At 47.7% G+C, this 15531-nt stretch overlaps 8 protein-coding genes across 8 annotated transcripts; 2 read left to right on the top strand and 6 right to left on the bottom strand.

The window, feature by feature from the left end:
* Positions 1-852: 852 nt before the first annotated feature.
* BU24DRAFT_471805 (kinase-like protein) lies at positions 853-2671 on the bottom strand. Its single transcript, XM_033532712.1, has 6 exons — positions 2380-2671; positions 2002-2324; positions 1749-1955; positions 1556-1674; positions 1334-1508; positions 853-1271 (listed from the first exon to the last, which is right to left on the bottom strand). Exons 1-6 carry the CDS (start codon positions 2661-2663, stop codon positions 1006-1008), a joined length of 1374 nt encoding a protein of 457 aa, XP_033379110.1. The 5' UTR covers positions 2664-2671; the 3' UTR covers positions 853-1005.
* A 1189-nt stretch (positions 2672-3860) lies between these two features.
* BU24DRAFT_413494 (uncharacterized protein) lies at positions 3861-4736 on the top strand (the record flags this gene model as incomplete). Its single annotated transcript, XM_033526159.1, has 1 exon — positions 3861-4736. The coding sequence occupies one exon, from the start codon at positions 3861-3863 to the stop codon at positions 4734-4736; it is 876 nt and encodes a 291-aa protein (XP_033379109.1).
* A 1015-nt stretch (positions 4737-5751) lies between these two features.
* On the bottom strand, positions 5752-6609 carry BU24DRAFT_413493 (uncharacterized protein; the record flags this gene model as incomplete). The annotated part of the gene is made up of 4 exons (XM_033526158.1): positions 5752-5989; positions 6050-6146; positions 6181-6210; positions 6447-6609. 4 exons carry the CDS (start codon positions 6607-6609, stop codon positions 5752-5754), a joined length of 528 nt encoding a protein of 175 aa, XP_033379108.1.
* A 523-nt stretch (positions 6610-7132) lies between these two features.
* On the bottom strand, positions 7133-7419 carry BU24DRAFT_45626 (uncharacterized protein). The gene has a single exon (XM_033531426.1). It carries the CDS (start codon positions 7347-7349, stop codon positions 7170-7172), a length of 180 nt encoding a protein of 59 aa, XP_033379107.1. The 5' UTR covers positions 7350-7419; the 3' UTR covers positions 7133-7169.
* Positions 7420-8093: 674 nt separating this feature from the next.
* Positions 8094-9197, bottom strand: BU24DRAFT_426976 (uncharacterized protein). The gene has a single exon (XM_033529108.1). The coding sequence runs from the start codon at positions 9028-9030 to the stop codon at positions 8119-8121; it is 912 nt and encodes a 303-aa protein (XP_033379106.1). The 5' UTR covers positions 9031-9197; the 3' UTR covers positions 8094-8118.
* A 235-nt stretch (positions 9198-9432) lies between these two features.
* On the bottom strand, positions 9433-11194 carry BU24DRAFT_426975 (phosphoglycerate mutase-like protein). Its single transcript, XM_033529107.1, has 4 exons — positions 11019-11194; positions 10723-10947; positions 10407-10649; positions 9433-10335 (listed from the first exon to the last, which is right to left on the bottom strand). The coding sequence occupies exons 1-4, from the start codon at positions 11151-11153 to the stop codon at positions 9931-9933; spliced, it is 1008 nt and encodes a 335-aa protein (XP_033379105.1). The 5' UTR covers positions 11154-11194; the 3' UTR covers positions 9433-9930.
* Positions 11195-11348: 154 nt separating this feature from the next.
* Positions 11349-13108, bottom strand: BU24DRAFT_426972 (eukaryotic translation initiation factor-like protein 3 subunit). The gene is made up of 6 exons (XM_033529106.1): positions 13037-13108; positions 12891-12919; positions 12806-12836; positions 12279-12752; positions 12160-12227; positions 11349-12100 (listed from the first exon to the last, which is right to left on the bottom strand). Exons 1-6 carry the CDS (start codon positions 13080-13082, stop codon positions 11726-11728), a joined length of 1023 nt encoding a protein of 340 aa, XP_033379104.1. The 5' UTR covers positions 13083-13108; the 3' UTR covers positions 11349-11725.
* Positions 13109-13447: 339 nt separating this feature from the next.
* BU24DRAFT_45494 (uncharacterized protein) lies at positions 13448-15332 on the top strand. Its single transcript, XM_033531346.1, has 3 exons — positions 13448-14036; positions 14087-14511; positions 14572-15332. Exons 1-3 carry the CDS (start codon positions 13574-13576, stop codon positions 15292-15294), a joined length of 1611 nt encoding a protein of 536 aa, XP_033379103.1. The 5' UTR covers positions 13448-13573; the 3' UTR covers positions 15295-15332.
* Positions 15333-15531: the final 199 nt, after the last annotated feature.

Raw genomic sequence — 15531 nt, 5'->3', positions numbered from 1 at the left:
TTCGGTGATGGGCAAGGTGCATGCCGCTCAGACGAGACACAACTAGAAAGTTCAGGCCATGTTCACAACCCTGAATGGTGGTAGATCGAAATAACGCGTGAAGAGTAGTCAGTGGGCTCCGTCCTGTCGTTGCTGCTGTTCCACCAAACTCTCAGAGTGACCGTGATCCCGACTACGCCTCTTCCCACTCTCCAAGCGATCCTGGTCATGACAGCGCTCTGGGTGTTTGGAGGAGCCTAGTAGCGGCGCACTTTCCTATGGTTCAATTTGACGACCTTCTCTTGGGGGACATCATCCCAGGCGAAATCGTACGTTCCATTATCGTGTTCCACTACAAGTAGATGACATCGTACATACCTACCAGCCCTTCTTTGTTGCTCGGTCTGTAGGTCTACTGTCATGTGTAGTCGTTCCTCACGTCTACTAGAATGGGCGAGGCTCTGGATCCAAAAGTAGTCGTATCTTCGGAACATTAACAGTTCTGCTTGAGCCGTGCAAAAATTTAAAGTATGTTGTATTTTGAATCTAGTCTCGGCTGTAGGATTATCGGGCGTCGCAGTGTCTGTAAAGCCTACCCTTGGGGGGTAGAAAGGGAAGCCATCGTGGCGATGGTGGTCGAGGATGCAAAGTTGATTGCAAGAGTGGGTGATTTTTGAAGGTCAAGGGGAGTGGTTGCGTTAGAATGAAGGGTTGCTTTTGGTCTTCATATAGTTTACAGTGAAAGGAGACCAGTCGCTAAATGGTTATTTGCCTTGCACAGCAAACCCACCCCAGTGAAAGGAGTCCAAGCGTCACGTGCTCATCTGCCTTGCACAGCAAACCCACCCCAGTGAAAGGAGTTCAATCGCCAAATGGTTATTTGCCTTGCACAACACATCAACCCCAGTGAAAGGAATTCAGTCGCCAAGTGCTCATTGCCCAAGTCTACAACAAAGTTCAGTGAAGAGTCAATTTGGGCTGTACAAAACAGCTTGCCTCGTCTCTTGTTCCTTCCTATCATAAATTTCACCTTAAAGAGTTCGCCTCGTAATCGTCCAAGCGCATGTCCTGAACGAATGCTTCCGTAAGAAGTTCTTCCGCTGTCGGACGTTGATCAGGATCAACTACTAGCATCCGCCTCAGGTATCTCGCAAGCATTACTATGTACCTTTCTACCTCAGGCCTCCCTTCCAGAGGTTTGTATCGAGATGCCGCGTTCTTCCTTTTCTCATCATGCTTACAGACTTCACCGCGTACGTATTCCTCCAAGGTTATCATTCCAATATCAAAGCCTACAATTAGTTAGAAATGATTTTGACTTAGAATTGAATAGAAGGAAGACTGAATAACTTACTAATACCGGTCGGGACAGTTTTCCAGAGGTTGTTCTTTGTACCTTCTATTATGGCATTCAAGAGCCAATCAACCGAAGACTCCCCTATAGATCTGTAGATCTGGGGTATCAAAGTGCGCGTATCATCTCTATTGCCGATTTGAAACAATTCCTGGCGAGAAGCAACCCAGTACGTCTAACACAAGTTAGATTTTGTACGGGTTCAAAGTAATACTTGCTTACAATACAGGCAAGCTGCCATATATCCATTGCTTTGGATAGAGGCTTCTTGAAAACCATTTCAGGCGGTTGTAGGAAAGCGCTCGTATCAGCAGAGGTAGGAAACTCGTCGGCAAAGAACGCTGCATGACAGGCATTGTAAGTTGCGATACTTTATTCAGGATCGTTTATAGTCAGGACCGTTGATAGGACTTACAAGAGGAGAAGTCTACAATCTTAACAGATACTCTGAAAGCTGTGTTTTTCATCTTGTCTTCATCAATGGAGGTCGTGGCCTTTCCGACCAAATGAGTTGGGATGTGACGGCTACTATCACCACCATCGCGAGGGACCTCCTCAATTTCTGGTTCATCATAGTAACAGTAGTCGGGCAGAGGTAACATAATGTTGTTGCTGTGTAATTCTAGAAACCTGTTAGCTTTGCCAAATATCAGGATTACTATACAGACCGCCGTGCACAACACCGCACTTTTGCATGAAATCCACTGCAAGGAGGAGTTGCCGACTAAAAAGGCGACATTCAAATCCATCCAAGCGACCAAGCCTTTTAGCATCGGTATACTCAGACAATGTTTCTCCCAGTGACTCTGTAACAATGAACAGATGGCGTCCGTTTATACCATCGTGATAGAAATGGTCAAGAAGCTGAAGGACATGTTCGCGTCCTGGGTGATCTAGATCGTTGTTGCGAAGGCGTTGCAAGATTTGGTGTTCCTTGGTGTTACTACTTTCTTGTGCTGACAAGACCTTGATAGCAACGAAGTTGTCGTTACTGCTAAACGTTAGTAATTTGAACTGTTGCAAGGTGGTACGTAAACGTATCATACTGGAGATCTCTTGCTCCCCACACAGTAGACAAAGCTCCCCATCCGAGCTTCTGCTCTATCTTATATCGCCCTTCTTTGTACATTTCGCCGATGTAGACAGGGTGGAATTTTCCAGGGCCATATTTCGTTGTGGTCTCGGAGAATATAGAGCCTATACCAGGCCTCCAAACTCCGTCATCATCGATAATGCCATTATCGCCGTACATGCTATCATCGTCGAGCATGCTATCATCGTCGAGCATGCTATCGTCGCTAGAAGTCTCGTTGACGTCTTGGGTATCCATGATGGCTATGAAGACAAGATCGTGTATCCTAGGCTATAGTTTAAGAAAAGTGTAGCCAACTTCCGAGGTTTAGATTCTGCCCTGATCTTTCATACAATTTATACCCCTACCATAGAGCGGACTTACACGCCATCAACTGTGCGCCATAAAAGCACAGATCACATTTGTGCAAACAATTATGAGCATGTGCGGCATGACAGATTTGCGGCGCCGCGGTAGTTGTTCGAATTGACGCCAGACACGATACCCCTCTTGTATGGCGTTTCTTGTCTGCCTTTGTGTCTTCAGACCACTAGCCAGACTAGACCTCCCTAGAACCGAGAAATTCCAACAATTCGGTATCATCTGCATGTAGCCACCCTGATTCTTCCGTGATGTCTTTCTTTGATGATAATTCGAGGGTGCCTCTACTTTGACAAGATGAACAAAGTAACGCGCTTTGCGAAGGTGCAATTCGAAGGTACCGAAAAGCCTCCCGCATATGTCGTTCAAGGTTTCTTTGAGCAATCGCCAAGTGCGTCTCCAAGAGCTTCACTAGTCGAAATTGGCAAGTCTTTCACATAGGCGACAGCAATAGGAAATTAGCAACAATTCACTGATGATGGGTCTCTGGAAGAAATTAACTTACGCCCGAGGGTTTCTAGAGTAGGATTCAACCAGTTCAGTGTCAGTGATAAGAAAGGACTATGGCAAAATGGGACGGTCACAGTGGGGTAATACAAAAGTCACACTTGTGCCGTGAACTCTATACATTTGAGGATCATTCTCCCAGATAATAGTATCCACCCGAACGAAGAGTCGAATGGGACTTGGTGCTGGGAAGGCTTGGCAATAATTTGAAAGAATTGAGTTCAAGCTATCGGGAACCAATTACTTCACGAATTTGTACAATACAAAAGAATGCAGATTTCTAGGAAGCGCACACTTCACAAATTTGTATAATGAAAAAGAATGCAGATTTATCCCCAGCACGGCTCTCTTGTGCAGAATGCCTCAAAAGAGTGTCAATGTGAATCTAGAGGTTGGGTACCAATTTTTCATATAAAGTCAGCTTCAATGAGAAACACCAGGCTCCTCTCTTCATCTCTGTCATAGTTACATTCAACCTTGCTGGAGCATTCCTTGTATATCTGGTCAGCTCCTGAAATAAATTCTTCTAAACTCTTTTCCTGACACAACCCTGTGCTATAGACTGACATGGCTACCTGGGATGACGTGGATCAGGCGCTGAACTCCATGAAAATCGTGTCTCTCATCAGATTCCGTGGAGGTACAGCACAGGATCGGTCGGGCGAGATGAAGAAACTGCATCGCAACGGAGAATTTCACCCTTTCTATACCAAAATAGAGGGCATTGAGTCAGCCGTATGGCTCTACAAAGGGCTTTGTAAAGACCCTAACGCCGTGGAGGATATCGACTGGAACAGGATTTGCGAACTTACCAAGCTTGGCAATGACTTGGGATATCGCTCTGTTGGAATCATCACTCTCCCCGACCCATTCGACGCAACTTACACAACCTACGAAGTCAGCAAGGATCAGCTTGTCATCAACTTGCTTCCCGCCTTCTTCAAAGAACGTTTTGAGTTCCCTGTCCATTTGAAAGGTGAAAAGTCACTTCAGTGGATTGTAGAGGCTCATGCGCGGCATGCGTGCGTCATAAACTGGCCTGAGGGTGCAGAAAATGAAGGCCCAACCTGTCTTCCACACCTGCCCAATACTGTCAATGAACTCGAGCTGTGTGGCATGCCAAAGATCTTCCGCACCAACGTGCCCTGGAGAGATGGGAGAGATGGGCGCGACACTCGCGGTCACTGGGTACACGAATTTGTACAAAATCTGCGCGAGGTAAAGATACTGACCTTTTCCGGGTCTGACCAGGACCCTGAGTGTCTGTTGCGTCTCAAAGGCTGGACGGGTCAATTGTGTATCAAGGATGGATCGGGGAGAGAGATTATAGGTCAATTGTGTAACAAGGATGAATCGGGGAAAGAGAGTATTGAAATAGACAAGAGGGATGATGGTAAGAAATGGCGCCGAATTAATGCTTTTCGCAAAGCATTCCGTCGTTAAGTACTATCGTAGATAGCAAGGACGTTTCAAATTTGCGCTGCTTAGTTTTTACTCCTTAAATCAACATTCTTTTCCTAACCAGAAAGTATTCTAAAGGTGATTGCCTATAATAACTATCCTTTTCCTGTTGCTGTGACCTTACTCCTCCTCCCTTTAATTCTCCTTGAATACTCTCTTCCTCTAGCCCTGCGTCTAGTTAACAAATGGGAATTGATATTTAGCAAATCTTCTAAGTTAGCTAAAAAGGATAGTTCAGTTGATCACCGGACGTTTAAATTGTAAATACTAACTCATCTCTTACTGTGCAGTTGGACAGCATCATTCGTGACTATCATTCAGTAGCTTTCAGTCAAATACTCATTGAATTCAACGCTATCTAACGTTGCTCTCTTGAAACATTCGCAATATTTGGACTCTCTCTAGCTCTCTACTATGTTTTTCCTGAAGCTCCGCTTTCCCCACCTACTTCCTCGTTTTCGCCTTTGGCTCTGTAGGTCCTGTCTCGAGCGAATCTGCCTCTGTTGCAGGCTTCCGTTTCCGCCACGTTGCCCTTATTGACGAACCTTTCATTCGTCATTATTGGATATCCATGTTTTCTAACGACGCAAGAACTTCTGCTGAAACGGGTGTTTTAGGAGACTGTTGTTCTGCGTCTTGCACTTGACCCGTCTCTATTGATTGACAAGGGCCTACTATCTCCATCTTGGAAATTCAGATAAAAATGACTAAATTGGGAGCTTTGTCATAGTTCAGAGTACTATTGCAGTGGTTCCCTCCATCCTCAAATCAAAAACAAGGCCTCAATGCCATTGTTGAAGGCTAACGCCTATCCCTTTGCCACGCAAGTGCATCAGTGCCACAAGTTCCGAGAGCTACTTCTACCCCTCTTCACGCTCTCTTCGGATTGCATCGAAATCGTCCTGTTTCATGGCCCGTCTTCACCATTCTTTCCCAGCCTTTTTCAGAGGTCCAGAGTTCTTCGTCAGGCGACGCTCAGCTTCGCTGTTTTAATCCCTCAGAAGACTAATGTAATTCTGATCAAGGGTATGTCGTCACTATGGCAATTCTCCTGCATAAGTCTGAACAGATTCATGACATCTTCCGATGGCACTGGTGTTACCGGAGCCACAGGTGTTACTGGTGTCTGGATTGCTCCATGTTGCGTTCCAGCTTCGAAGGGTGTACTAGTAGCTTGTGAGGCGTCTGGCTTTCCGATGCCACGAGTAACTCGTGAAGGATTGAATAGAAATAGGCTGGTCTTACCCTAGCTAGCATGTACGTTTTCTTTGTTAATCACACTTTCCTTGCCGCACTATATCTCTGTGAAGTGCTCTTTGTTGGCATTCGTAGGGCCCCTACGATAATGGCGCTCAACCTCGGTTCGATATGCGGTTTTCAACGACCCGAAAACTGATACGTCACAGGGCTGTATCTTGCAGCTTACATTTGATAATATTGTTCTCAAAGCAGAACTCTAATATCTCAATAGTTTCATGGCTTCCAAAGTCATCACAGATTAGTATCCGCTCTTTTGCGTTAGCGCAAGCTTTTGTCTAAGGGTTAAAACTTTGCTTGATCTGCTGTAAAATGATAAAAAAATGGTGTACCTTGGTTTAGACAAGGCATAGATCCATCCGGGGGCCGGCTACAATGCCCAGTTACTCTTGTGGGTACACGCGGGTCAGATGATCATGGGATTTAGACACTCACCGCTTGCACAGACGCATTTGATAGCAGTTACCATCGTCCGCCTTGTGCCAGTTCGTCTATAGTCCCGTCGATTGTCTGCACCTACTAGAACTTCGACAGAGCCAGCATAGAAAGCCTCCATGTTATAGAAATTATCCTGGCTAACGTCTAGTGTTGTTGTCATGGCAGTCCTAGGCCATGGGCCTATTATGCTTTGACTCGATCTGCGGATGACACTTACGGAAGGCCTGAGGCCAGTTCTCCGTAGATAGTTTGGACGGTTAGTTCGCAGTACGTTGGCGGGTGAAGTAGAAGGCAAGTCCAGATATATACCTGACACGTATGGGTGTTCCCACAGCACCTATTCGTAATATGAAATCAACAAGAGCCTTTTATTCTCTCTTCAGGTGGGGTAAGGCACTGCTGGCTTTGTGCCTTCTCCTTCATCGAAGGCCTTTTGCGACGCTCCCGGTAGTATCGAGTATGTTAAGGAATTTCCTTATGTTTCGCAGGACGTTCATGCTAAGGCGCATCAGTATAGCACGTTTCAGTCAATGCTAAATTGATGCTGGAGCAAGGGTGTAAACACACTACAGCTCCCTGTAGACGAGAAAGCACGAGCGATAGAATGGCGCACCGCTATGTGATACTCCGCGCAAGCGTCTGTTGTATAGAGGAAAGTTATTAGAATAACTAGGTAGTACAGAGAAGCTATAGAAGTCATTTGGGAATGCTCTTGATGTTTCATCTAGAAATCGTTGCGGCACGGCAAGACTTCGTGACAAAGGGATAGACAGTTAGTCGGTTGTATCTTCCCTTAGCAAGGGGGACTCTGAGGTTTGACAAAAACAGATTACAGGAAGAGGGTGTTTTAGGAAAAAACATTATATCGTTCGCTCTTGCATTATGCCATACATCCCTCATCAACGACGTTTTCACTCTTAAGGCATGCCCGCATTATTCTCGCCGACTACTACATGATGATACCTAGCACCTTGGCCCTTTGCAAAATCAATGAAACGTTACCATGCTTAAAAAATCAACTTCTTAATAATTGTATATAAATGTTCTTAGTCTTAGTCAAGACGGCTGCTCAAGCAATTTATTCGCTTGCCAATGCACCGGGCTTCGTAGAAGAACGCGTCACCTTGCAAGTAGTGAAAGCGACACTTGATACCATTTTTTTCACATAGGCTTGTGAACTCAAGAATCTGGCCAGCTCGCACAATACTATCAGTCCGACGAAATTTGATGTCAAGCTGCCGAAGCTTTGGTACAAAATACCTCCACTCTGGCTCCGCAAACATGCTTTCGAAGAACATGATCCATTGTCCAGGGTGCAACCAAAGTGCATTCGGCTGGCCATCGACGCAGTCTTTCCTCAGTGTTAGTGTCTCCAGTTGCGGCGGTAAACGGCGCCAGAAATCCAACATCTCGCGTTCTTCTCCTCGTGCTTTATTACAAGAGACATGACTGAAAAGAAATGGTGGGGGAATGGTCAGATGTCTAAGGGCTTTGAAAGCCCGCAACGAACAGTGTTCTTGGAGAGGTTTCTGGCAATACTCAATTCTATTGCGACCCTTGCAGGTGAGCTTCAAGGTAACAAGAGTGTCCTTAACCCTGCACAGTGCCGATTCAAAATCGACTTCTTTAATATTATCGAAACCGGTATATTCGAGTTCCTCCACCGACTTTAATCGGTAAACAGCACATTTAGTCTCCCAGTATCAATAGTATTGCAGCAAAGACGAAGAGTCTTGAGCTTTGCATCCTGAGGAACAATATGGTACCAGATCTCGGGATGCCTAGACCAAACAGCTTCCGGGTTGATGGCAAACTCCTCGAGCGTGGGACACCTAAGAAGATGAAGGTACGGCTTGAGTATAGGATCCTTTGCCCATCCTTTATCCTCCAGCTTGACGGCTCGTAATTTCTGGAACCCCGAGTATGATCGATCATCGTTATTGGTGTAATCAAGTTTAGCAACCATGTTTTCGAAGTACTCGTTGTCCTGCAAAAATGCCGAATCGACCCGAAACAAAGACAGATTTGGACATGACCATGAGAGGAGAACGATTGGCAGACCTGGATGATGCGCAACATCACGCTTCCAATATTTGTGCGAGAGTATGTCTGGAAATTGCGTCTTGGGGACAGCCATTCCTCTCCCCGATTCCAGCGCTCCACCATTGATTCCCATTCGACTCGGATGATCCGATTGGTAAACCCGGATTTCCCCCTGTATTAGTTGTCTAGTTCCATAGGGGTTTTTCCCGACCGTAAATTCGAGTCCAGTCACTAGATCAGCGAGTGTGGGATTTTCCATAAAGGTTCGCAGGAGTAAGTTGATTCGTGGCTCACAGAGCCTATAGCAATCAAGTTTGGCATTAACTATGCTGCAAGGAGAATGCTTACATTGCTTGTCCGCATGCCATTTGAATCTAATGATTTTCATTAAACTTCCAAGTGTCCTGAATCGTAGCGTTTTGCTGGTTCTCGAAAGGCATGAGAGGTCATGGCGTTCAAGATCGTTGACTATTTCGTAAATAAGCTCCTGTGGGAGTGTTTCGAAAAGTGATAGTTTGTTTGACATGTTTTCGGACATTGCAGGTGAGTTGAAGAACGTCGAGTTTCACTTGTTGTCGAGAAGCTGATCTTATATACGAGGATTGTGCAAGCCATAGATCTCAACCTTGGCTAGGTAGGAACTCATTGGGAGCGAAAACTTGAAAGAGACAATGAAACCTAATCGTTTCCCCTCCTTTGATCAACGTGCACTATTTGATCTGAGGCCAGTTCACAGCCCACTTTAGTCGTCTATTTTCACAATGGCGTTGTGCAACCGCAGGGTACGAAAATAGATGTTGGTACCATTGCATTGTGAATGCTTTCACACGAGAAAGGAACATACTTCTATTATACGAAGAAAGAATGGGCCCAAGTCCATGGAGGCTTCCTTGTCTGTGAATGGTAATCACGGAGTTTTGTAATTAATAGTTGCAACAGCGCACTCTCGTGATTATGGCTTCGCGCACGAACTTGACATTGAATTTACTTGCGCACCGTTCTTGGAAATAAAACAGAAGGATTTCGAAATCGAAGAGCCATTGTGTGCTGTGATAGAGACCTAATGTCATATTTTCGAACATCGTGCCATGAACTCTAGACTTGTGATCTCCAGCTGGCGACCTAACTCCGAGTTGCCTCCGAGAGAGACATTGTCAACCAACAGCAACACTACACCCAGCATCTCGAATTGAGATCGTGTATTTCACAGACATCAAACATGAATTCCCCAGAATAATTTCGCCAAGATTGCACATATGCATTAATGCGAATTCTATTCGGATCGCCCTAGCGTCTCACACGCAACGATCAGTCGACGAACCACCAGCGCGCATTCCGACTCCTCCCGTGATCGCACCACCGTCATAGACACCTTTTCACAAACCTTCCTCATGCGGCTCATTCACGACAACCGCATTGAGTAACTTCAACGACCGCCCTAGGAACCGACAGGAGGCTCCGTACACTTCGGTGGCCCCTCGCTGGGCTCCTTCGGCGGTTCCTCCCTCTCGCCATCAACCTTTTCCGCCCTCAAAAGCACCGGAATCACGCCACCCGTCTCGAGCGCGAACTTCCTGTGTCCGACGGCCTCGAGGATGCTCCCGATGGCGCCAGAGTGGCTGGTGAACGACAGCACCACGCCTTCGTCGTGCGTAAAGATGTCGTCGAGCAGCTGGCTGAGTCGGAAGCGGCGCGCGCCGTTGGGCTCGCGCAACTCAGCGCTCCAGAGGGGGTCGTCCTCTGCGAACCCCGGCTCAAAGGCCAGGTGCGGGAAAATCGTTTTCAGGTGCGTTGCGGGGCTGCGGCGGTCGCAGGTGTGGATACCGAGAGTCTCGCGGAGGAGCTGGTCGTTGGTGTCAGTTCTACACTCGTCTCCCTTTTCTTTCAGCGATGGGGTAGCCGGGGAAACTGTACCTCTTTGATGATGGGCTTGTACTCGTTGCCGGGGCCCAGTTCCAGGCCTTTGAAGCTCAAATCCGCAGTCTCGATCGCCCTCGTCAGGGGACTCACGTAGAACGTCTCTGGAGATGGGATCCCGTCTGGTAGCAATAGACTCCAGAGCTCGTGCACATCTCGCGCTTGACCCTCGCCCACGCCCGTCAGGTTGGCATCGGCCCACGTGATGCCATCTGCGCCGTCCAACATCGACCAGTAGCACTGTGGTATTGTATTAACGCCATGTCTTGTCTTGATAGATAATTGATGAGCAGGAGATGGAAAGAAAACTTACGTCCCAAGCAGCAGTGCCGTACTTCGTCTCAGCGACGTTGTGCCATCCCTGGCCGTGTCTGCCCAGGAACAGCACTTTGATATATTCGTTCTCCGCGCTCTCGTCGTTCAGCTTGCGGACGTACTTTTCGAAACGGCGCCATTGCTGTTTTGCGCTCGATTCTTCCGTGTCGCCGGATTCATCGGATGGGTAGGACCGGTTGATGAGTCCGAAGTTGGATTTTCTCTACAGCATTCGTTCATCAAGTCAGCACTGAGATCGAAGGGATGGAATTTGAAAGGTAAAGGAGTTCGTACGAAATCAAATTCCTTGTCGTTGGTCTCGTCCTCGGATTGCTGGAAATAGCCCTTCAAGACCGTAAACTTGAAATGATGGCTTTTCGGCACCCCGTGGCCGACTGGCGCAGAAGTAGAAGCAGAAGCACTTTGCATGACGAAAAAGAGCGCTAGAAGAGTTGCGATGAAAAGGACAGGACTGTTACTGCGAGTCAATTAGAGTCACGGGCGACGAGATGTGGATTGTTTCGCGTACATGAATCTATTCGTGCTGAAGATGCGGTTGTAAGATGAGAGCATTGTTGATATTCGGGATGGTTCAACTCATGTGTATGAAGTCATTGTTAAAAATGCATTTTCCCCATGGTTCACTCGGAATCTGATATGCGATATTTGGCAATGATGGAAGATTGTACTCGTAGTCTACGTCGGGGATGAGGTCCCTCAGGTCGACCCCACTAAAAGGCCCGTCCGGCCAGTCAGATTGCGACAAGCGCCGAAAAATATATGACCTGCCAAGAGCGGTGGTATTAATTGCAGGCAAGATGCAATTGTAGGTCTTTTCAAGCTACAGCCTCGTCTATTGCTTGCGGCTACATGCTCCCGCCCGTTCGAGACTTTTTGTTTCCTTCGATTCCTCCCAAAAAGAGATCCAGTCCTTTTCTATTGGGACTGCCGGACCCGCCACCTGAACGCCATTGCATGCATCATAGGACAACTGAACAGATTTACAAGTTCGCTTGTTCTTGCTGCTCCCGCTCCCGCTCGACCTCGTACTTGAAGTCGAAGTAAGGCTTGTCGAAATGATGCACTCGCACGTATCCGTCCTCTCCTCCGCTGCAGTAGCCGGTACCCTGGGGGTGAACTGCGACGTAGTTCAGGGGACCGAAATGGCCTCTCACACGGCCAATCTCCTCCGCGAAAATCTTGTGCCAGAAACGGGCTTCGAACTTTCCTTGACGTGCCGAGGTCGTGGTGACGTCCATGGCGGCCTGTCCTCCTCCGAGGATAACGTAGTCCTTGACGGGTGTGATCGCGGCCGAGTTGAGGGGTGTATCGGTGGTGTAGGTCTTGAGAACCTCGAGGCTGTCTGCGGCAAGGATCTATTGTGATTATCAGTAGACGGCTCATCTCAAATGTGCGATTCCAAGTGCTCGCCCACCTTTGCGCTCTTGTCCTTCGAGGCAGTGATGAAGTATGTCCTGTCCTGGCTCCATTGGAGATCGGTGACTGTACGCTCGTCAGTCTTGCATCATGTTTTGACCTGAAGATTGTTCTTACTGAGCATGTCCGTCTCGTGTGCCTGTGTGTTGAAAAGGAGCTCGCCGGTCTTGGCATCGAATTGAGAGACGCTTCCATCCTCGTGGCAAGCAATGATGTAGAACGCCAAGTAAGAGAATCCGGCCACGGTAGCCTTGCTGTCCTCGCAGACTATTCTCAGAGACTGCTCGTTTGTCTGCTCGGCAGCAGGATCGGGGTTGATCTCGTAAACAACGATCGTAGAAAGATGTCCGGAACGCTTCTCAGTGACACCGAGGAGCTGGCGACCATCGGGGCTGAATTCGACGCGCTTGATCGCAGTGGGGAAGTCCCAGGTCTTCAAAAGTTTGCCGGTCTGCACCTCCCACAATCGCAAAGTGTTGTCCGCACCACCAGAGGCCAGGAGAACGGAATCCGGGCTAACATCAACCGTCCAAAGTGCTCCCTGATGACCATGATACGTTCCTAACCGCTCACCGTTGTGAGAAAACCAAGCTGTGCCAGTATTAGATCCCATTTCCTCTAAGAATCGATTTCCTAGTACGAACCGCAAATAACATGATCCTTCGAAACCGAGAACTGCGAACGTTAGCCGGGCCTACGAGATAGGTTTTGCGCGGGGAAAATTCGTACGATAATGTCGCCATCGGGATTATACTTGACTGCGCGCTGATCAGCATTTTTGCAAGAGTTGTCGAAAATAGCAGCTGTTGTGCATTTCGACTTCGATAGCCGAACAACAGCCACCTAGACTCGCAGAGAGAAGGGAAGCGACTTACCCTGAGTGAGCGCACGCTCGTGGCCGGACAAGAGGATGGGACGCATGTTGGCGGTATGTGTATGTGGAGGAGTGGTGGTGGGGTGGCGTCTGTTAAATTCGCATCTGGCTGTGATGACTGTGGTATCAAATCCATGGTGGGAATCATCCGAATCGGGGATAGCGCGAACTACGTCCCGCCAGCGTTCACATACAGATCATCAGAGGATCACGAGAATATCTCAACGTACGAGAGAAGATGCGCAATCCAGCCATTTTTTTCAGTGTATCATTAGTTCAATCTAATAGGAAGAGTATTTTGCTTCGAACATATGTTTCTGTTCCGAGAGGTTGCCGTCTCGACCAAAATAGTGGTCATCTCTCACTTGAATGTCGCACAAATGTTAAATTATCACATCTGCATTTTCCATTTGCCAGCAATTCATAACAAAGGTGTAGGAATTGAACTGAGGACGAGGAAGAGCTATGAAAGATAACGCAATCTTCACATTTGCTATCCCACAAGTCGAGATTCGATTAGGGATGATGAGTAGGCAACATGATGAGCTCTTGGATCAGCGTGCCTTCACTTGATCAATCCCCTCTCACACAGCTGTCAACTTCACCTTCACCTTCACCGCGAGCTGGCCACCGTGACGCCCCACCGAATAGCCACAAAATTTTAGCGAGAAAGACTTTATCAGCAACACTGCAAGATCCAAAAACATCACCATCAACCCCACCTCAACCCACCACCCTTCAAGATACGATGCAGGAGATTGTCGCTCAGCTGCTTGCAACTCTCGAGCCACTTGGCCGGGATGAGTATTTCACGGCATTTGGCCCTGGAGGGCGGTTCCTGTTTGGCACGCCAAATGGTTACGCAGCAAAGCATCTTCCTGATGAAGTCATGAAGCGCCTCAGCAGCAAGACTGTTCGCAAGATTCGATTTGCATCTTTCGGAAGCCATGAGCATGTCTGGTTTGTAGCCTATGATACATATCCTTTCGGCACATACTACGGTAAGTTGAGTTTGACTTGCAACCAAACCTATATTTTAATGCTCTGGAAGACGTGGGCCCATCCACTGCGCCAGCACTCTGCAGATTCCTGAATTTTGTCCAACGAGCGGACAAGAAGTCTACTTCGAAATTTCTTCGCGTACAGTTTGGAGACGGAAACTCCTACCTCGCCTGGAGCTCCACTTCCTGGATCAGCTATGGGATTGACAGAGGCCTTAAAGATTTCCTCAATGATATGAGCAAAGTCGACCCGCTCAATACCTTTCGAAGAATTTTCACCTCCAATGCTCCATCGAACATTGCCTTTCACTCTGATGGATCCTTCATTCTCGCTCGCAAGGAGAATAGACTTACCCCACAGCATGGTCTCTTTCAGAATTGTGCCTACAAGATCAAGTCGGGTGCTATTCTGGAAGGATGGATCCAGTTGCTTGGAACCAATGCCTATGATCCTGACCGTTTCCAAGATCTTGCTGTTAGTATCACTATAAAAAATTGATATCTCGAGGTTATCAAAACGGCTCTAACCATACAGTACTTCGCGATTGACGCACACTGCAAAACGGCTGAGAGCTACGTCTTCATTAAGGCACGAAAGCGCCAGGCCGAAGCCGACTTCGTCTTGCGCATTGGCGCTTCGGAGTCTACGAATCGTCTTTCGCCGCCCGACGCCTCGGTTCAGCTCAGTCAACAGCCACGGGGATCCCAGTGGGCTAAGATGCTTCGCAGTGGCCGCCCGCACACGTCAGATACCTGGGAATTGATGCTCAACAAAGGCCAAAGGATCAAGATCCTTGAGGAGAAAGGAAATGGCTGGTTCGTTGCCCAGACTCTGGCCAACAATATTGGTTATGTACACAAGACTTGGTTTGCCTATGATCCTCCCCACCTCACCAAGACCCGCACTCCCTACCAGCGGTACATAGATGATACAGGAGGACTGTTCAAACCAGGAACCATTCGAGAATTTCCAGAGATCAAGCGTTATGTTGACAGCCAATGCGAGGAGGTCAATTGCCAATCTACAAAAGGACTTCCCGGTGGACTCGAGGTTTGCGTCCACGAAATCAGGAAACTATTCCAAGGATCTCCAGAATATGGCTATGTATTCCTCAAAGAAGAGCGAAACAAATGGCATCCAGACAAGTTTGCGAGGTTCTGTCATCCTGAGCATCGCGACGACATGAAGAAGAAAGCGGAGTGTCTCTTTGTTCTCATCGGTTGTCTCATGGATGACCTCGAGACGAAGGATACCTAAGCGCGGCGTCTGGGGTAATAGTTGAGCTTTCTGACCTATGATGTTCAGATGGCAGGGCGGCAGGGAAGCATGTGATTAGAACATTGGAACACGTGGGATCACAAAGGAACGGTAGGAAGGCCTCGTCGCTATGCAGTGGTTGTTCTTATAACGATCATCATATCCAGCACAGCCTGGAAAAATTCTACAAGCGGTGAAAGAAAGATACCTAGGTAGATTGCGCGCAGACTCGCGCTC

This window comes from Aaosphaeria arxii, assembly GCF_010015735.1.
Source record: "Aaosphaeria arxii CBS 175.79 unplaced genomic scaffold BU24scaffold_10, whole genome shotgun sequence".
Lineage (NCBI taxonomy): Eukaryota > Fungi > Ascomycota > Dothideomycetes > Pleosporales > Aaosphaeria > Aaosphaeria arxii.
This window is presented reverse-complemented; position numbering and strand designations above follow the sequence as displayed.